The sequence below is a fragment of the Myiozetetes cayanensis genome, unplaced genomic scaffold (genome assembly GCF_022539395.1).
Source record: "Myiozetetes cayanensis isolate MyiCay16 unplaced genomic scaffold, myiCay2020 scf2-11, whole genome shotgun sequence".
Lineage (NCBI taxonomy): Eukaryota > Metazoa > Chordata > Aves > Passeriformes > Tyrannidae > Myiozetetes > Myiozetetes cayanensis.
In genome coordinates, this window is record NW_026087411.1 from 25546371 (window position 1) to 25568103 (window position 21733).

The 21733-nt window shown below is 39.7% G+C and overlaps 2 protein-coding genes across 4 annotated transcripts in view; one reads left to right on the forward strand and one right to left on the reverse strand.

The window, feature by feature from the left end:
* On the reverse strand, positions 1–15949 carry ABCG5 (ATP binding cassette subfamily G member 5). 2 transcript variants are annotated; one of them, XM_050314493.1, is made up of 13 exons: positions 15635–15949; positions 14841–14962; positions 14258–14394; positions 13951–14049; positions 12882–13014; positions 11379–11518; positions 10268–10397; positions 7718–7931; positions 7250–7455; positions 6277–6415; positions 3798–3983; positions 2028–2140; positions 1–896 (listed from the first exon to the last, which is right to left on the reverse strand). In XM_050314493.1, exons 1-13 carry the CDS (start codon positions 15775–15777, stop codon positions 700–702), a joined length of 1959 nt encoding a protein of 652 aa, XP_050170450.1. In that variant the 5' UTR covers positions 15778–15949; the 3' UTR covers positions 1–699. The 2 variants fall into 2 exon arrangements, with proteins under 2 accessions (XP_050170450.1, XP_050170451.1); XM_050314494.1 differs by lacking the exon at positions 15635–15949 and adding an exon at positions 15152–15372.
* The window catches only part of ABCG8 (ATP binding cassette subfamily G member 8), a 13283-nt gene continuing 7490 nt past the window's right edge, over positions 15941–21733 (forward strand). The window contains exons 1-5 of one of the 2 annotated variants that reach the window (XM_050314491.1): positions 15941–16270; positions 17677–17781; positions 18515–18671; positions 20600–20838; positions 21228–21360. In XM_050314491.1, the coding sequence (XP_050170448.1) occupies positions 16196–16270; positions 17677–17781; positions 18515–18671; positions 20600–20838; positions 21228–21360 (709 nt within the window). In that variant the 5' untranslated portion in view covers positions 15941–16195. The remainder of the gene's footprint in view (positions 16271–17676; positions 17782–18514; positions 18672–20599; positions 20839–21227; positions 21361–21733) is intronic. The other variant, XM_050314492.1, reaches the window with a different exon arrangement.

Genomic DNA, 21733 nt, shown 5'->3' on the forward strand with positions numbered 1-21733 from the left:
TTTTCTCTAGTTAAATTGACATTTTATTAAACAAAAACAAAACATGATTAAACAAATTTGTTTTCTAGTAATTCACAAACTGCTTTCAAAACAAGATTTAGAACTTGAAAGAAGATATACATATAAATAACTGTGTTCACTGATTCACCATCATTCACAAGGCAAAAACACGTTGGATAACTTTGATACTGCTTCAAGATCTGCACTTATTGGTTGTATAGTGTGTGTAAGATTAAAGTGGAGTGACTGCATTCTGTCTTGACACATATTTGGTTTGTTTCCTTTCTACAAATCCATAAAATGGTATCAAAGCATAGGACTTAAAAATACTAAGTCCTCAGAAATGAGATTTACTAGCAGTTGTACTCCTCTGCTTTTTGGTAATAGTCAAAAACCAAAATAATGAGGAAAAAAAATTAGTGCACCATTGCTACATTGTTAGAAATTGTCAGCAACAGCTAACAAAATTAAATTTAAAAAGTGCTTTAAAACATGAAATACTGTTGATTATGGCTGATCTGGGAGAGGAGTGGGAATACCAATATCTGAAAGCCATTCAAACTCCTAAGACAACATTGTTTCTCAAACATGAGATGAATGTTTAATCACTTAAATACTATCTAAAATCCAATAATTTAAGCCTTTGGTCATGATAAAGTTACAAGTGTAGCATTAGACATCATTGGAGGTCCTACTTTTTTATTGCCTGTCAATAATTCTCTCTCTTATTTTGAAGCTTATAATTGCTATAATGGCAAGTACTGGTAGAAAAGCATAAAGTATTAGGAAATCGATTGTGAACCGGGACGAGGCACCAGGGAAGTTTTTCTCAATGAACTGAATGCCTTGAGAGAAGATACATGCAGCATTATTTGCAGTGGAACTGTTGGCTCCACCTGTCAAAATAAACAAATCGTTTCTTCAGTAGATAAGTCAGTAAAATTAAAACTCAGACTTCATTATCAATCCCATGCGTTTAATACACCCAGCCCTGATATAATTTCAATGATTAACTATACCCACATCAGTAATTGTCAGCACTTTGGAATAAGAACAGACAAGCCATATGTTTCTGCAGTTAATCTATGCCACACTTTTTGAAGGGAAGAACACAGGGTCACTAGGAGCTCTGTCTTTTGTTTATGCCAAACAAAGATTTATGGCTTTTCAGGCACATTATCTGGAAGGGCCTCGAGAAGAAATGTGCCCCATGAGGTAGACTTAGAGGGTTCAGATGTGTTGAGTGGTTCCAAAATGCAAGAAATGGTGACTGCCTGAAGGGCACATCAAAACCAAGCTGTTCGTTAGTACTAACAAGTCATGGATTCATTTTCTAGCGGTTGCTATTTTTGCTCTTGTAATAAAGAGGGGCAAGAGAGACTACTGGGTACAGAATATATGGCCTTGGAGAGGAGCAGAGAGACCTGGCTACAAAGCCCCAAATATCTTAGGAAGGTCCAAAGCTGTAAGTTTTATCCCCATTAATGGATGTTAGCTACTAACACTGACAACCTGATTGATTCTGATGTTTTGCTGCTTATCTTGCTCACAACCAGCAAAGCACAGCGCTCAATATGTACCATGGTAACATATACTTGAACTGAAGCCTCACTAGTATTAGAGGAAATGTGGTCAGGTGTTACCTGTCAGTACTCCCTGCAGTGATGTTTGATCTTATATTTTGCAATTCTACTCATGTTCTGTTTGTGTAACACTGCTCTGCAAAACTTTGCAGCCTGTTACAAACTTAGCTTCCAAAATGCCCCCAAAGACAGGATAAGAGAACAGGTGAAGAAGATGAAGAACTGGGAAAGAAGGAGAAATGGTTGGAACAAAAGAATCAAACTCTGGTCTGGCTTGCTGATGGTGCATTATAGTCTTTAGTAATTAATTTAGCAATTAATAAGCTTTTTTTAACAACTCAAAAGTTACCTTTATTTTATCAGGATACATGTATGTAGAAGGAAAATAAGCTTCAACACCTCATTAAAATTATTTATAATGGACTTCTTTTTTTGAACACTTACCACATGTGAAGTTTAGGCCATAAAATTCATTGACTATAAGAATTTCACTGCTGTATTTTTGAAAGGTAAGAAAACCGAGCAGTTTAAAAGGTGTTGGCATTTCTTCGATGGTCCTTAAAGAAACAGAGAAGTTAAACTGGCTTTTGCTACATTCCAAGAGCCCCCAAATTAAAACAAGCTCTCATCATTGGTTTTAGCCTGTGACAGAAACAGTTCTTGTCTGTACCTATAGGTTTTTCAAACATAAAGTCCATTTTTAGGGTTAAGTGAGAAGACAACCATGAAGGCTGTCTCTGGCTTTGGTGCAGTGTCATAACATTCAGCCCTGACGTGTTTACGGACAGTCACAAATAATTCTCTGGTTGGTTGCTGTTCACACTGCAGTGATAAACTGAAAATGACAAGACCCAGTATAAACCTTAGTTGCCAAAATGTATTTCTTCCAGAGTAAGAAACCACCACCCCCTCCCTCCATCTTCAAAACCAAAAAAGATTGAATAGCAATTCACTGGAGCAATAATAACAAAACAAGAATGAAGCAAAAAAAATGAGGAGAAACATTTAGAAAGACTGGGCAATTCCAGCACCTAAAATACTTCAAGACTTTATAATTATAAAAAACCAAACTAACAGAATAAAACCCAGCAACCCAAGTCTCAATGCTATTTTTAACATCCTTCATTGCCTATGAAGATTAATCAAAAATATTAATTAGCATTGTCTCTACTGTAAAATAAGTTTAAAAACCATTCTAATGCTTTTAAAAGTTATCATTAAGGCATTAGACTGTGGTAGCAGGAATAGTCGTCTTGTCACTATAAACATACAACTTCCTGAAATTAGGCAGGGACCAAAAAAATTAGGCATTAACCTAGCTTTATTTGATAAGTATTAACTGGGATCTACTTTGAAGAGACAAAGCATCATCAACTTTGTAAAGACTCATGGTTTTCTTGAGGAAAACTTGACACCATTAGGCTTTCTTCATTTTCACTGGGAGGGACTCAGGTGAGCATCTCTTACTTGCTCTAAACTAAAGGAAACTTTGTTTGACAATTACACATTTACTCTGGTTAAATTCTTCAAAAAACCCCAGTAATTTCACTATTGACAAACACAAGGGGAAAAATGTTCAAACTTCATGCAATTACAATGTAAAACCATTTATGTGCACAGTAATAGAGCAAGTGGATCACAAATTTCCCACATATTTACTACACTACGTTTTTATTTATCATTTTTATTCAGTTCAATCTGCACAGGTAGAAAAAGTGACTGAAAAGTTTACTGGCCAAACTGGAGAATAACACTAGTAAGATAGGTGAGAACAACTGCTTTTTTAAACCATCACTACCAGTGTTTAGTGTCTGATAAGTTTCAGCAGGTACTAAAAGCTGTAGGAATGGTTTCCTTGGTAGGCTGCGTTAATGAGGACAGCATTTCACATCATAATGTCAGCATCAGTGAAAGAATTCAGGTGAGCTAATAGATATTAATTGTCCCATTTTATCTTCCATTTGTTTGCAAACAGTGGGGGAAATCTTCAATATCCTTGTTGATATCTAAAGATACTAAGTGTCTCGCTTGTGTACTTGGTACAATGTCTAACAGGATTAGGTAGTTCTACCTCTGAAGGAGCACAGTTGCACTTGCTTTCCATTACGACCTCTGCATTATTGGATTTCTGCACTACAGAATGTTCAGAAAACTCTTCTTTAGGTAGTTCATTTTAACAGTAACACTATAAAAAAAGAAGATTTTTTTTCTTACCTTACTAGTCCTGTTCCCACTATCACACCAGCTGAATTAAGTAGCACCACTCCACTTTGGACTATATTTGGGTTTTGAACCACGCCGAGTATAACTAGTGTGAGTAGTTCACCAATTATATGAGACGCTAGAACAGCAGCAAAGAAAATTCCAAATCTGGAAGCATCAGGATACAACCCTGTAGTCCTGTACGAAAATGAGAGAAACAACATTTAGAAAACAAGGTTTGGGTACTAAACTTGGAAAGTTTAGTATTTTTGTCTCTGTTTTTGTTTTTTTGCAGTTACATCTCCTTAAGTAAACAGTTTATGCCTTAACCCTTAGTGTGTTGTTTGGAATCTTAACATAAAGGACATGCACTTAATATTGTGATGTAAGTGCAGATATATTAGGTTTCCTCCAATTAGATTAAAGAGGGTTATGCAAAGATGTAATTGTTGTAGAAACCCATGTTGTTTCAAGACAACCACCATGGCTTTTACAATTCCTTAAATTAACATCCTTCTCCTTTTAGAGTCTCTGCAGTGGGAGTTATTCATGTAAGTCACATATTTAAAGAGCATCTTTATGCAGATAATTAACAGATGGGATTTTGCACTTCTGACACTGTGCATGCAAATGTAAATATGGATATAGTAAATTAAAAGGAAGGCTAATTAATTTGCCACCCATGTAATTCTTATAATTGGAATTTCCTCCATACTCCTGCATTCTTTAATAGAACATGCTGTTCCCAGTTTTCCCCTATCTAATCAAAGGGAAAGAGTCCTCTCAATCTGTACTAAAGATTAAAAAGTTAAAAAGGGCCAGCAATTGCTTGGTATGCTTAATTCAGCCTCATAGTGTATATGACAGATGACAAAACCTTTTATTACATGGTGAAATAATACTCTTTTTCCAAAATAGGTCGTACCAAAATTGCCTTACACTAGGTGCACGCTGCATGCTTTGCTTAGCTAACAAGCAGCAATTCCACATTTAATTTTCTTTTCCTGTTGCTCAGTGCAAGGCCCTGTAACTTGTTTTATATCCACCATGTTTGAATACGGTCTTAAAATAGAAGTAATAATTTTCTCCCAGGTTTTCCTGTAGTGTTTGTCTTAACACCAGAATAACTTATAAATAGACGGATGAACACTGACTCTTCAAGTATTAAACAGTCAACGAGCTTGCAGGTATTTAACAACCCTTAAGCACAGATTGATGCAGAAGAAACAGCTTTCCAAGTCCCAGGGTAAAAGTATCACCTTCTCTGAGCTGCTCTAATACTTTAGACAGAGCTATGTAGACAGAGACTAGCAAATCTGGGGTAGGGACAGAACAGAAGAAAGCCTAAAATAGAAGAAAAAAACCCAGCTCAAAGAGAGAATATTACAGTAATAGAATAGTAGCATGATGTGAACTGTCAGAACACTTCCCAGAAGCATCTTCAGTTAGGAAAATCTGCATACACACAGTACATTCACTTGATTGTAAAAGAGGCTCTATTTGATCTCAGCCAGACCTGCCTTGTGTCTGATGAGGTAAGAGTTTGGGTCTGTCTGACCCGACTGCCTGACCCTACAGAAACAAACTTTGTGAGAAATGGCTTGTAGGAACACATGCCAGGGGCTGTTAAAGCCTCTCAAAAAGTTAGTCCATCCAGGAAAGTTTAGTCCTCCACTGTACAGGTACAACTGCCAAAATTTCATAGAGAAACTGCTTGCCCTAAGAGGTCTAAGAGCACTGCAAAATCACTTTGACACATCACCAATGGCTTCCAAATAACCACAAGATAGGGAAGGTATGTGGAGGTTAATATCTGCAAATATTATCCATTAACTGGAACCGCACTATTTATTGTTGGTTGTGTTTGAGGCTGCCAAAGCACCGGGGCAAAGTCTCTGCCTGTAAGGATTTCCTGTTCGTTACGGAGTGAGCATGTCACTGAGCCTGAAAAGGTGCTTTAATGTACTGGAGAGAAAAAAGGAAAGCTTTATAATCAAACACTTGCTCACACTTATCAGAAGTCCTCTTGGGTGCCTTTTTCTGAAGGGTGTAAGAGAAGGATCCAGATTGTATCACTTTCATATGCTGTAGCTAAGCCCCAAATATCCCAGGACATATGAAGTTTTGTTACTGTCACATACCTATGGTTGACTTCCTCACTCCTTTTCTTTCCCTTTTATTTCCTATTTTTCTAAATGTAATGTAAAATGACACTTCCTGCTTTCAGCATGACACAAGAAAGATAACTGTCCCAGGTCCATTAAAACTTTCCAAGTTACCTAGAGAGCTGGTAACTTACTTACTCTGAAAGTGTTTTTAACTCTGCCTGAAAGAGCAGAGCTAAATTTGTGTCATTTTTCCTTAAGTTTTCTCTGTAATCATTCTGAGAGACAATAGCAGGAAGCCATGCCAGGAGGCCTGTTGCTGACACGGTAATTGAAACTGGTAACAAAAAGAACATGACAATCCAACAGACTGTACAGGTGCTTACCAGTATATAAAGACGCTGAAAATTGCCACACTGATGACACTGAAGGGCAGGAAATGTAATATATAAGCTAAAAGCATTTGCCACTTCTTATACAGGCCATCTTTGCTTTCTTGGTCGCTGATGGCACGTAAAGGTGAGACTGGATTAAACATATAAGGAAGAAATTAAATTGCCATTAAATAGAAAGAGCAAGACTTGTTGCTAGCAGAAATGACCCAAAGCACAGAGACAACTTTGAGAATATATCAGAAACATTCAGCCTAAACCACTCTGATCACTTTTCCCCCACTATAAATGCCAAACATGCTCCCTTCAGATTGCAAACGTTGGTAAGCTTAATGAAAGAGGCCTAACTTGGCAGCGTGCAGGACAGCCTGCTCTTTTTTGCACATACAAACTAAAGACATGAGAAAACCCATTGTCACTGGATAATTCATTGAGGCTACTCTGATTTAAAGGTGATGACAGCAGTGTATGTTCCCAACATGAGCAGAACAATTTTTAGGGCTGCAAATAGAAACTGCTGTTGCTCTCAGTATGGCAGCTGTACGAGAAACACCCTCTAAAAAAGTGTAATCATCACATAACACTCATAAACCCTATTATGGTTAATTGTTGTCAAAGCAGTTTTGCACTTCCATCCTTTCCATGTGTTTGGTTTTGTTCTCACTTAGGATGTTAACTAGACAAAGACTTTGTCCTGGCTTTATAATGTTGCACACAGGCAAATTAAGGTCTTTTGCACAATTACGAAATAAACCCTCCATGCACAGGCCAGCTGTAAAAGGGAGAGGGAGGGATCAAGGCATGTTCCTTCGAATTCCACTGAATTTCGTGCTTCTGTATCAACTCTGACATTGCCTAAAACCGTGAAGATCCTTTAAACTACTGCCTTAAAAAAAATACATTTTCCTGTTTATGAGATAGTGGCAGCAGTAGCTGCTGCTGCACATAACACAGGACAGAAACTCACAAAGGGCAACAGCATTGAGCATCCCTGTGTAGGGCGGGGCACTCACGCACTGGTAGACAAACCCCACGCGGTCCTGCACAGCTCCTTTTACCAGGTCATTCTGTAGCCTAAGAAGGAAGAAGGCTATAAACAAGCCAAACAACAGATTCTGGAGGAGACGCATGATGATGCCTATCTTATCTCTGGAGAAGTTTCTCGTTGTCCTCCTGACAATGAAACGAAACAGCAACAATATACACTTGTTAGCGATGACTGACCACAGGTTGGTAGGGTATTTAGCTTTGAAAAAATCTTATACAGACAGTGCTCACAAAAAGTTATTATATTAAAAAAGGCAGGGACAAATACAGTGGGAGAGCAAAACTACCAAGAAAGTGCATTTATATATGGGGCGGGGGGGGGAAGAGTGGATGGGACCTGAAAGATTAGTGGAAAAGAAAAAAAAATTTTCTTGAAAAAAAGTCTTACCGTAAAAGAACGCCTATTTTGTAAAAGGCACTGGGTGAGTCTTTATTTTTGAGTGGTATTGGTGGCAGGTCTTTCATACACTTTGTTTTTTCAATGGTTACCAGTACTTTGCTGAAGATCTCTGAGTTTTTGTAGGATGATACAAGTTCCTGAACCCTGCTGTAGGTTTCGAGTTCACGTTCCTTGCTCCGGGTGTCCACAGATGTCAGATCCACTGTAAATTTACAAGGCTTTTACTATATATACACATCACTTTCCCTTCCTATCTCTCCCCCCCTTGCAGCTAACTTATCTCTGTCTCCATCCTAAAATCTGCAAAGAAGAAAAGATCCATTGAAAGCATTCAAGGTTTCTTTTACTCCTCCCTTCTGTCAGGTGCAGCATGAATGAATTACTCTGCAGCCACAACAAATCTGTGTTTTGTGGCCTCTGTAGGACCCTGCAGTTCAAGGCCTTGATCTGGAAATGCAAGGCCTGAGTGGTGTGCTGGTCAGACCTTTAGCCTTTGCCCTGCAGAGCACAGAGCTGTTACTGCATTGTTGGGCTTCACCTACCTCCTTTGCAGACATACTTCTATTTTAATATGAAGACTAGAAGATGTTCAGCAGGCAAAATTCCCCAAGCAGGCTCAGCCCAAGCTAAAGGAAATATTACTGACTGCCACGGAACTTAGGAAAAGTAGATACTTCACAGAGTTAACGTTCCTTTCTAATAAATCCACCTAAACATATTCCTAACACCAGCAACTCTTTCACTGGCAGATGGGAACTTTGTGTGTTCTATGTTCACAAGTCATACACATTCAGCAATTGTGCTAAAATGCCTTAGAAATTTCCCTTTTCCCTAATAGCTAAGGTTTCAAAAACTGGACTGTTGTTCTCAGGAATCTTTGTTCTTATAGAATTTTAAATTACTCTTCTACATCTGGTAAGATGTCTTCATTTTTTATTTATTCCTAAGGTTTCTCTCATCCTTAGATATCAGTGTTGCAATGTTTGTTCAACTTGAAAATACAAATTCAACAAGAGAAAAGGAGGCTTTGTCCAAGATTCTTAACCTGTCCTCAAAACCTGAACTAAGCTTAATAGATCTCTGGTGTTCTGAAAGCTAGAATTCAGCAGAATTGTCTTTAATGGTCAACATATACATAATGAAGTCTTCACTTTTGTGAATATGAACATCTGAAACACACAAACACTTTTTAAATTTGGTCAGTGTGACTTGCTAGAAGTGACACAGGAAATAAATGTCATCCAGGTGTGTTTTAAAAGAATTATAACACCGACAACTAACTAGATCAAATAGCTAATGTCTACCATGCATTAGTATTTTTTTATAAACACGTGTGATAGTTCAATAATATAATCCACACTCAATACATAGGATCTATTTTCCTCTGCTGGTGTAAATAATATCAGAATCTGTCCCTTCATTCACATCAAATTGCACAAAAAATATAAACTACCAATTTTCCAAAGACTAAATATTCTGATGATTCTTTGCTCTAAACTGTATTTTTTCCCTTTCTTGTCACATTCAAAGGTTGACATTCGAAGAATGCAGCACTCTCTTCACCAAGCTTTTATAAAAGTGGGTCTAAAATTTAAATCATCTATGCTTTTCAAGACTATTCAAATTCATGAAGGCAAAATTATCCTCACTGTCATACCAGTATTTTCAGCTTCATCCCATTTAGCTTTATGTCAACAACCATCCTCTCTTCTCACTGAGTTTAGGATGCCATCTAGACAACAGTAAAACACTGCCTCCTCTGAATGCAGGTTTTTGGATTGGTCAAATTCCCTGGTTACTGCCCAGCTGGTGTTGTCAGAAATCAGCTTTAACAAGAGAGTTATACACACGTATGTGCATGTGTACACATATATGCACACACACAAACACGTACACATTCTCTTCAAACGTGTACCTGTATGGAGCAGGCACATGGATGTCCTGCAGACAACACCAAGCCTCATTTCCAAAGTCTCATGCTGCCCCATTTTTTCATCCTGAATTGGTAAAACAGTACTCTACAGCTTATGCCAGTAGCCTGCTGTCATCAATTCCTGAAGCATCCACATGCTCTGTTCCACCTTGGTATTAGCAACTCCCCAAACTTTGGGAAACCTCAAACTCAGAATCCCTGGAAGCTGATGCCTCAAGTCATCCCATATTTATTCTACATCCATCCCTCCACGCAACAACTGTTTCCTATTGCTTGGCCTCACAGAATCCATAAGAGCATGGGACTTTCCACAGCTTTGGGATCAAATTCTTTTTCCAAAATCCAGTGCACAGCCATAGAGAAATGCCATCAGGAATCCACAAGTTTCATGAAGTTTAGATTCCTTTTCTATTGGTAGTTTACTCCTTTCTGCTGTGTTTCAGGCCTACTGCAAACTTGGCCATGTTATGGAGTCAGCCCAGCCCTCTCTCTGAGCTGAATATAATTACAGAGTTGGGGAAGAATACAAACACATTTCCATCTCTGGAAAAAATTTAATTTGGTGAAGAAAAACTGTTTTACCAAAACAACATAGACAAACTTACCATAGTAGTCAAAAGGATTTGATTGTTCAGGACAAGAATAGCCACAGTCACTAAAAAATGTGATCATTTCCATAGGGTTCCCACAGAAAACCATTTCTCCAAAGCTCATAATGGCTATTTTGTCAAATAACTGTCAAAGACAAATTAATATATTAGCAACATGTACTGAGCAATGCATTAATTCTTGAGTACAGCTACTGCCTTGGTAATAGAAATGCTTTGATGGGAAAAATAATTTTGACACATTCAAACTTCCTTAGTACATTTCCCTCAAAGGAAGTTTGTCCTTTCTTTCACTCCTTTCGGTGTTTATGTAAAATGACTCATCTTTCAGCTTGTAAAACTAGTGCTTCTTAAATCTGTCAGCAACAGCAGCATACAGAGATAATCCACAAACAGAAATAGGTGCTGGGGCTTTATGACTTCACTTCTAATGCACCTTCACTTACTGACTGACTTCCTTTGGTGCTTAATAGCCCCAGTCTGTAAAATCTCCAAGTTGTTGGCAAGATTATCCCGAAGTGCTTAAGGACTTCTGAAGAGCTTAAGCACTGCTCTTTGGGTGAACATTTGCCAGGGCAAGGCTCCCACCAGCTATGATCAGTGTTCCCAAGGCACCAGGACTGCTTTCAGTCCAGAAAAACACTGTTGCTCCCCTCTGGCTCCATGACCACTTCCATTCAGTCAGCCAGGGAAGAGGTTTCTTGCATTCACATGGAGGTGGTGGATGTGTCAGAAGAGAAACAGTGGTGGGAAGGGAGAAATGCTCTCCACAGTACAAGCCTTGCAAGGCAGGCCAGCCCCACCCCATGAACAAGGGGTATCCACATCCCTTGACGTGGCTTCTCCCAGTGGTTTTTGATTTTGCAAACACAACACAAAGGTTAGGCACACAGTCAGGGTGCATACTGTTTTCACAGTGTCCCAAATTGCCCTGTGACTGGCAGAAGGCCAGAGTTGTAAAGTTCAAGACAAGGCTGTATTTATGCAAGGGGAAGGAGGAGACCCTATGAAGGCAACTATACTGGATCTTGTACTTCTGTCCTGAAAAGAACCTAGGTATTAAAAATCTTGGTAAAAAAACCGCCAATAGTGAGTAGACATCGTTTACCCTGAAGAGTTCTGAGCGAGGCTGATGAATTGTAAGAATCACAATCCTGCCTCTGTGTGCAAGCTGGGAGAGAAGTAAGACAAGCTGGTTTGCAGTCAGGCAGTCCAGCCCTGTCGTTGGCTCATCAAGTAGCATGACCTCTGTCAAATGACAAGGAATAGCTTTAAAATTCAGGTAAATGAGGAAGAAGTGATACAGCTTCTGCCTTTTTAAAAAAAAGCAAACAATACAGAAATTACTTTACATGTGAAGTTCCACATGTAAAGTAGAGTATGAATGGATCACCATGATGGGATCTTTCAGTTTAAGTTAGTTTCAGTGGTTCAGTTACAATGATTAGGAATAAGGACATAAAAAACTAGTGCAGGATCAAAGCATAATCATTTTTTTCTAAATTCAGGTAAAATGTGAAAATTACCAAAATAGAACTGATGTATACATCTGCTTCTAAGAACAATAATGATAAATTTCAGCATGTATGTAAATGTAAATATAACTGACAAAATTAGCAAGAAGTTATAATCTGAATTAAATCTATATATACACACAGAATTTGTCATGAACAAACCAAGAGTTGTTAAAATACAGCATTTCTAATTCCCTAAATGGGAGCTGGAGGGGGATTACTGCATTTTCTTCATTATTTTATTGCAAATGGAAAGGAAAAATTATAGTCAAATCCATTATCTTTGTATAGATGAGACATAGCACAGAAGAGGGCAGTCCAGCCTTGATCGGGGTAAGAAGGGATTTATCACTATAGGTTTATCTACACAATTACTATAGTGTTTACTATAGAGTTTAGTGACTTTCTGAGCAATAACTACACCCAGTGAACTCCCCAGAAGTCACAGGCAGCAGTGATACATCTTACTTTACTATTTAAGTGCTCCTTCCTGCCTGATATGCAGTTCTAGCATATCTGCATTGCTACAATAACTCCAGCATACAACAGATGCCTGCTGTACATTTACTCCATAAGATTATGGCAACTTCAAGAAACTATCTCAAAATTGACGTAATTTACAGTGATTTTTTTCCCCCTGGATAATCCTTCTATTGTCATTTTGCTTTGATTTTCACTCAGTGGAATATTTTTGGCTCTAGAACATATGTGGTGCTCATGCATTCACAGCTCAGTGGCATGGACTCCACTGCAAGGCTCAATGCTTGCATATATATGGTTCCAATGTGCTCAAAAATTATGAATTAATGGGTCACCCAACCAACATGTGAGCCCAGTAAGACTTGAAATGGATAAAATGCAAATCTAAACCTATATGCTCAATCCCTAAGGTTTTTTAATTGTCTGCTTTCCAAGATCAGCTAACAGATTAATGGTAGACTCCAGTTACTATTTTACCCTTTTCTGTTATTATAAGATAACTTTTGCTGAATTACAGGATGTAAATGCTTTTGTATTTTAAAGTGTTTTATGGAAGCCTATGGTAGGAGTACAAAGAAACACAGTTTTATTTTGAAAATCCATGCAGTGGTACTTACTGGGATCTTGTAATAGCTGGGCTGCAACTGATACCCGACGCCTCTCACCCCCAGAAATTCCTACGACATTACGGTTTCCGATTATTTTGTCAGCCATGTGGCTGAGACTCAGCTCAGTCATGACTGCATCTACCTGAAAAATAATTACAATTTTAAAAGACTAAACACAGTCCAACTCAGATACCTGTGTGCAATGGTAAAAAGCAGGGAAGAAAAAGACATAATTTTAAAATATAGCTTTCCCAATATCCTGTTTGCATCCATTCTAGTTGGAGGGTATACGGCCTCATTTCTACTTGATTATTTTTCATATATTATTTAAATTATTTTTTAAAATTTTATTTTCATGTATTCTGAAGTGAGTAAAGTTTTGCTTCAGTTGACATTAAGAGATGAAGAGTTCAGAGGTGGGACTAGAAGTTAAGGTATCAGGTATAATGTGCTAGTCTGGCTTCCAAAACTGGGGAGTAGGAAGGCATATCCATCCTGAGTGGAAGATCGGTGAAGAGAAGAGACAAAGAACAAGAGCCTTTGGTCAGGAATATCCAATCTTTACGTTCAAAAGGGTCCTCTAAATAAATCTGAAACATACCTATTTTATCAAGAAAATAGCTTGTAGGGGGCTTAGTAGACCAGTGCTTTTTGGAGCTGTTCTGGTTGGTGAGAGATGTCCTACAGGAGCCAGAGCAGTGTCAAAATCACTTCTGCTGTCCATGAGACTTGCCAGCACACATGGCAAGAACTGGCTTTACCAGCTGGGAAGGGGGAACTGACCTCAAAGCCAACATCAGCATCTCCTGCAGCAGTAACTGCTGCAGCTTTGGGTGGAGGGTTTTATCCCAGCATAATGGTGACTCTCTGGGATGTCAGCACAAGCCCCTTGCACAGGGGGGGGAGCACCAGAGAGCTTGGGTCCTACTCCTCAGCAGGAGGATTTCTCCCCATTTGCAGAATGAGGATTACAAAACCTCATAAACATAAAACACAGCCATGGATGGAAAGTGGTGCTGGTGAAAGCATTACATGACATCATGTCTACCTTTCTGGTGGAAGACGATAAAGTACAGACCTTCTTTTTGATGAAGTTGTTGGAGCATTTCTTAAGAGTTAGCAAAGCTGTGTAAGTCAAAGACTCTTGTACAGTGAGAAAGCTTAACAAAGTGTCACTCTGAAAAACACGGAAAGAAAAAGAAGCAGTTAATCCTGTAGTAATTTCTTATCTTGTCACTCCTCATGCAAGTTTAGTTAATACATGCAGTTTAATAACTGATTTGTCCCAAATTTACTTATAAAATCACAGTCAGATTGCATTACTGCATTACTTTTCTTCACACGAAAGGAAGAACTGTACACAAAAAATAAATGTAGAAATCAACCTGTGGTACATAAGAGAAGCAATCTCTAAACTGTTCCTTCTTCAGCTGACGTCCATTCACATACACTTCACCAAAGAAGTTGTCTTTATGTGTCAGTCTTCCTGATATTGCATCCAGAAGTGTTGTTTTCCCAGAGCCTTTCAAACAAAAGAAATGAATCAGGTGATGAGAGGAATGTTACAATTCCAAGAGAGGTAGCGTGATTTGAATGGAGACATATGAAAAGAAGCAAGACTTTTTTTCTCAGTAACATTAAAATAATAGTCCTGAATATGCAGCTAGTTAAGGGGAAAAAAATTGGAAACCAAGAATGTAAGTTAGCGTTCACTTCATACAAATTCACACTTTGCAGTGGAACATTTGAGTTTAGAACTAACCTTTTCTGTTACTGAAGTTATAATTGTTAGTTAGATGACAGAAGATTGAACTCTGAAAACCAAGCAACAGAGTTTTACAAAGCAGAAGTTAAAATGAGCCGCAATTTCATTATTTAAAACACAGATCTCAGTCACATTCAGATCACTGTGAAAGTAACCAGTATTAACTCCAGTCTTATTTCTTTTAAAGTTCTGGAACAACTTACCAGAATTTCCTAAAATCCCCATAATCTGGCCACTCTCTATGTGAAAAGAAACATCCTTAAGTATTTGCCGGGTCCATTTTTTACAATATAAAGAAAAGTTCCACCATGGGCCAACACGTTCTCTTGAAAACAAACATCAATAAAAATTAAATAGAGAATATTTAAAAATCTAGCATAAAGCAAGTGAATGGTTTATAGCTACTTGCATGTGAGATGGGAGCCTGCAAGGATTTAAAGATATGGAAAAATAAAAATCAAATCATTTTCTCCCTTCCCCTCCCCAGGCTTTAACTTTCTAATTTCAGCATTACCTGCAAGATAAAATGAAGTCTGAACACATTTTCCAGAATAATTGCTAAGAGGCTTTTGGACTACAACCAAAGGGGTAAACTTGAACTGTGGCTTTATTTATTGACGATGTTTGCCAGCAACTAATCCACCTGGCCATATTCTTAGGGCCTATGTTATCCTTCTGGCAGCAGCAAGAAGGGCAGTGGGAAAGGGCAGAATCTTTGGAAATCTCCTCTAACACACGTCCTCCAGAGACATCTGAGGGAGAATGGGTGAGCCCCCCAGAGGACAGGCTGGCTGTGCCTCTCTCAGGTCATGAGCTCTGCTCCTGTGGCAGACGTCCCAGTGCCATGAGGTGGGCAGCCTGGAAACATCCCTCCCTCTCGGACTGGGCTGAAGCCAAACCCACAGACCGCCAGTGCCAGCCCCGCTTCCCGCAGTCCCTGGGGTTGGAGCAGCTCTTGGCAGGCAGGAGCCCTCCGTACTGCCCTCCCCAGCCCTACCTGATGGTGTAGGAGACACCCTGGACACTGATGCTGTCGGACGGTTGTACCCCAGACTTCGCCTCGCCTGTCTGCCCAATGATGCTGCTCTTTTCCAGGGCAGGAGACACTCTGCCCAACATCCTCAGGTGCTGGGGCTCCATAGCCTCCTTTCCTCAAGCCTCTGGCCAGGTGCCTGGCGCTGCCACCACCATGCCTCCAGCAGCGCCAGGCAGGGGCAGCCCCCTCTGTCCCAGGGTCACAGCAGGTCGCTGCCCCCAGCACTTGCCACGTCAAAGAAACCAGAGGGGCTCCTGGTCCTTTCTTTTTCCTGTGAACAAGTGATCAGCGATTAGCTGAAGCCGCTATCTGATGTACCTTTAGCCCGAGCTGTTACTGTCCCAGAGGAGGGGAATATTTCCCTGTCCACGGGGTCACGCCAGCTGCAGACACACAGCACACCAGGAGATATGGTGCTGCGGTGAAGGTGCCTGGAAAGGACCGAGTTCCAAACCAAGAGGAGAAGGATTTCTTTCAAAGGGAAGAGTCAAACCACTGCAAGGAGTGAGACCTTCCACCACCATGATGAAGGAAACCACCGAAAATGTCTCTCTGGACGATGCCGGCTGGAGCCAGGTGACATGCGAGGGCTTGCCAGTGAGTGAGACCTACAGGGAGTGGGGAGGGACCTGATGGGCTCAGCTGTTCTGCAGCTACAGCGCTTGCTGGGAGCTGGGAGAGGCGGGCAGGCAGCCTTCCCACAGGGCTTTCACAGCTGGTGAGCCCTCAAGTCCTCCAGCTCTGAAATGGGGAGCTGAAAGTGTCCACACCCTCCACCAGAGCACACGGGGGATGAGGCCAGTGCTCAGATGCCACAGCGGTGGAGAGGCTGAGAGAGGTGATCTCCAAATATGTGGATGGAGGAGAAAGCCCCTGAGCATGGCCTGGACTGGTTTTGCCAGGACATGCATTCAGACTGATACCCACATTCGCCGGGGAGCACTTGTTTTTAAAAATCAGGTTCAACACAAACAAGAGCACCGAGTGCTTTGGCAGCAGCGGGAGTTTGGAGGGCTTTCATGTGGCTTTTCAGGCTGCCTGGTGTGACATTGCTTTCTGCTGTGTATCTAGACTGAAAAGATTAATCAGCCCTGTTTGCTGTGAGGGTAGGTGGTGCACAATAGGATCGTGGTCACCAGCTGCCAAAGATACCACAGGCATAGATAGGGTCTGCTAAAGAGGGAACAGGTGCGTTTGCATTGGCAAGGAAATGAGTCTGACCCGTAAGAAAAGCACAGGGCTGTGGTAGAGATATGGCTGTCTGGTGTAAAATCTGCAGGCATGCACACGGAGTTGAACCCAAATTCAGAAAGCTGCCTCAGCAACGAGTTCATAATCGCAGCTGTATGCAAAAGGTTAACCAAGCCAAGTAGAGACTCTTGTTATTTTAACTGATACCTCAGAACACTAAGTTTCACAGTTGACAAACTGTAAATTTAAAAAACAAAAGAGGAGAAATATATATATATTATATAATATATACTTGTGGTTGCATACCCACTTGTTCACAAATTCTCCAAGTTAAGGAGTCCATGTGAAATTCAATAACAGACATACTTCCAGTGAATCTTAATTTTTAGCTGCCATAACTTATGAATTACTATATGCACCATTTTGATCAAGTAGACTAACACTGCTGAAGCACTATTTCTTTCTTCCTCAAAAAAAAAAAAAAAAAAAAAGAGTCTAATCTCTTTATAGTGGCATGACATTTATCTCCATTTTGAGTGACCACTTTTAAACTTACAGCAACTAGAAAAGCCCAGCACAGCATGTTTGGCCCTCATACATGTCACTAGAACAAAGTACATTTCACACTGATTAACAGATAACAGATAACTTATTTCAACCCCTCAGACTTTTGCACTACAGTAATTTATCAATAATATTGTTATATCTTCTAAATATATTTACCTTTGTGCTTCGTCTTTTCTGAACTCTGATTTTAACAGTACTTTAGTTATTGTAATTAACTGTTGTAATTCACCCAACAACTTTTCCAGACCAAGACCCAGGACACTATTTTTATCTCTGAAGACGATAACAGTCTGTATTTCACATACAGTGGAAAATCAAATGTTCTTGAGGTCAAAGAACTCAACTACCAGGTAAGAATTGTCATTGAAATACCTCCCTTCAGCAGGAAGCATATCCAGCAATGCCTGTTTCTATACACAAGCCATTTGAAAAGTCAAACAAAGTCGAAAAAGTTCACACAACTCATGCACAGTCAAATACATGGTTTTGTGAGTAGAATCATACTCTTGGCTGCAATACTGACAACAGACTAACCCCTCCACTGTAAATATATTTAGTAAAGCTAGGGGGTAAGACAGGAAGAAAGATCTGTTTCTAAGCTCTGCTTTTTATCAGTCTTGAGCAAAATTATTCCTCTGAGGGTTGGGGCAGAGGGACTTTCTGTTGGGATAGGGACGCTGGGAGCCCTTGCTGGCAAAAATGAGTATGTGGAAAGAGATAAGGAGAGGATGACTAATAAGGAGGATTTCAAGGGACCGTGAAATTTTTCATCTCCTTTGTGCCACCATGGCATCTGAAGTAGATTTCACAATTTTCAGTTTAATGGAATTTCAAATTATATTAAAATTTTTTAACATTTAAAATTTACAATAGCAATACATTTCTAAAGTAACAGAGGACAGAGAGATTTAGTGGTTAACAGAACGAGAAGCAAAACACAAACCCCATAGATGGCTGCAGAACTTCTTTCCATGTATTTCTGAAGATTAACAATAATATTCTTTGCTTGTAGCATCATAACTTTGAAGATATTTGTTGCTAAATAGTTTATTGCTTGAAGGGACTTGTTTATTTCTTTGTTAGGTTAACGCAGCATCCCAGATTCCCTGGTATGAAAACCTTGCACAGATGAAAATGCCCTGGACCTGGAAATCAGATCCCCGTTCTCGTGTGTCAATAATCCAGAATCTGAATTTAAAAGTTCGAAGTGGTCAGATGCTGGCTATTATAGGAAGCACTGGTAAGAGCAAACAAATTTCAGGATATGATCAACTCTCAGATAAAATGTACACAGCCAAGAGCAACACTCTGCAGTCTTTTTAATGTCAAAATCTAGTTGAGAAAAAAACTATTGGCAATGTGTCACTTAAATACAATCTTTAAGTGACATGATCTTTGATGAAACAAAGAATGATATTGGGGGGGAGGGTGGGCATAAAATTGATTTTCAAACCTTATTTTGTTACGCCTTGCACACACTTGCTATTTGTTTCCTGAGGTGTAGTGGGGTATTGTTATAGTTGTGGCCTTGCAGCCCCAGATCTGCTGCACATGAATCAGCTTCATGGCTCAGATTCAAACCAGGCCAACTGCAGACTTACCCAGAAAACATAGCAGACAAATGAGGACAGACCCCATCAGAAAGATTGCCAGCTTGCATAGCCATAAGCAGAAATTCCCTTTGGATCGAAACAATTCTAACAGGACAAAATACTGCATTTGGGTTAAATAAGAGAAACTTACACAGAAGAAAAGACAGTTCCACCTCTGTTTGGGGTCACTGCTTTGCAACGTCTTCTTCTTTTCTTCTTTCATTTTGTGGTGGGACTGGTCTAACCTTCCCCACAGTGAGGTCATCTAATGGAGCTAAGCTCATCTAGGAAGATAAGAAGTAGACACATGATTGTGTTAAATTGAAGTAAAAATTACTTTACTTTGGAAGGAAAAACCTCCATGCTGTGTGTCCACTAGACTCTTATATATCTCAGTGATTCAGTGAAGATGCTCTCTCTCAAAGACAAGGTATATTTGCCAAAAAGTTTTAACTTTATTTCTACAAAAAGCGGTGTTTCTTCCTTATTGCCATGGGATTTTTTTCTTAGTATATATCCTTAATGTAATTGAAGCTGTACCTTAGAGATTCTCCCAAAAATAAAAGGAAAAGCTTGTGATGAAATAACATACAAAGTTATAGATATAGCACCTTTGTAAGATAACATACACTGAGCACAAACCCCTTTCAGCAGACTAGTCAAACTATTTTCAAAAGCTGTTTATCATTTATTTCATCAAATGCCTTAACAAAATGGATTAAACTGCTGATGGGTTTCACATTGTCAATGGCAATCAATATGTCACTCTTAAACAGAGCGATACGTGGTTTACAGATGGATGGGTTTCTTTTTTTAAAATATATGTATTAAGAAACAAATGTGGAGTTAATCTTTCAAGAGGGAGACTAGAAATAAATGACATTTAATCATAATAAGAGAGCTCTGTGTGTTTACATACAGTATCATACAGCAAAAAGGAAAAATTCATTTGCTATTTAACTCCAAATCAGGTTTTGTTTTCATTGTTTTACTTTTCCTACCTCTGGTTATGAGCAATCTTTTCTTAATTATTTAACTGTCTTTTTGTCTTATTTAAGTCATAATAATTCTTATTTCAATCATGATTAAGGTTCTTATTGTCTATATAATCATTCAACACCTTAGTCGTTCAGCTGATCCAGCTGATGTATCTGAATTCACAAATCCCTCCACAAAGAAAGCTCTTGCTCAGGATTTGGGTGTCAGCCTTGCAGCCAGGGCAAGACACCACCTGTCACCTATGTTTCAAAAGTGAAAGAGAGGTAACCAAAATGATCTTGCTTCTTGTGTTCATGGAGCTACCCTCAGTGCCCAACCTCCCAGTTCTGCTGAGAAATGACAAGGGTTAAAGCCCCATACTCCATTCCAGAGGGGAGAGGTTTCCTGAACATGAGCTCATAGTCAGTATTTTCTTTGAAGACCATTTGAAAGCCACTCTGTGGCTTTGGAAAAACTGCAGGGAGTGTTGTGTAAGAGACACTAAGGAACAAAAATTTCTGTCCTCTGTCTGTGACAAGACCACTTTTCAAAATGATCCCTTGGAAATTAATTTAACGTTCAACTTTGACTTTTCTAGCTGGTGGAAAGACATCCTTGCTTGACGTGATAACCTGCCGGGATCATGGAGGCAAAATCAAGTCTGGTCAAATCCTGATCAACAACAAACCCAGCACTCCCCAGCTTGTTAGGAAATGCATAGCACATGTGCGGCAGGATGACCGACTGCTCCCCCACCTGACTGTCAGAGAAACACTATTGTTCGTTGCCAAACTGCGCCTTCCGAAGTTTTTTTCAGACTCACAAAGGAAAAAAAGGGTAATTAAGCTGTTGGAAAAAAGTAAAGTTGTCAAAAATGTGTCTGACAGGAATTATCCAAGAGATCCTGCGTGTTTGGAGTCAGAACAGCTAATCTGGTATTTTTTTATGTAGATTATGAATTATAAACCTTTTTCATCTTTCAAGATAGAAACCAGCAATTGTTCCGAAGCTCATAAAAAATGACAATCTAGAGAAAGCATTACAGAGGCTGAAAGACGAACTCAATTTTTGATCTCTGAGTCTTTTTTAATGTTATCTCTAAAATCAAGAGTGTCTCTTGATCAGATAAGCTCTGAAATATCCAGACGAATTTTAACCAGTTTTATCTATGCACAAATGTCCAAATGAACACTTGCTTTCTCTCTGTTTCCCTTCGGATCCCCCAGGTAGAAGATGTTATAGCAGAGCTGCGTTTGCGCCAGTGTGCAAACACCAGGGTAGGGAACGAGTTCCTCCGTGGTGTTTCGGGAGGCGAGAGGCGGAGAGTGAGCATCGGCGTGCAGCTGCTCTGGAACCCGGGTGAGCAAAACCCCAACACCTTCCTCGTGCCTACCACAGACCACTTGGGGATAATGGGCAGTAAATGAAGGTAGGAGCTTTCAGGGAACAGTCAGAAACAGTGCCCCGGGGGCAGCTCAAGGAGTTCATACTCAGAACACTAAACCTGGCAGCACCCTCTGCCAGAGGTTACCTCTCCACAGCGCAGTCAGACACAGTGACTGAGTGCTGGTCCATTTGCGCAAATTGAAATCAGTGCTGATCACAGATAACGCTGAGATTATTACAGCAATAATTCGGTAAACAGAGTGGTTTTTAGCAGCTGGCCCACTTACGTTTCTGTCACCTTTGCCAATGGAAAATCGGAGGTAGGCCAGTGCAGAGCCCCCCAGGG

Coding starts and splice junctions, on each gene's coding strand:
- ABCG5 (XM_050314493.1), bottom strand. CDS start 15,777: ATGGAGCCCCAGCACCTGAGGATGTTGGGCAGAGTGTCTCCTGCCCTG. Junction 6,416..7,249: donor GCTCAATGCTGTTGCCCTTT/GTGAGTTTCTGT, acceptor TGTTTAATCCAG/TCTCACCTTTACGTGCCATC. Junction 897..2,027: donor TGGCCTAAACTTCACATGTG/GTAAGTGTTCAA, acceptor TTATTTTGACAG/GTGGAGCCAACAGTTCCACT.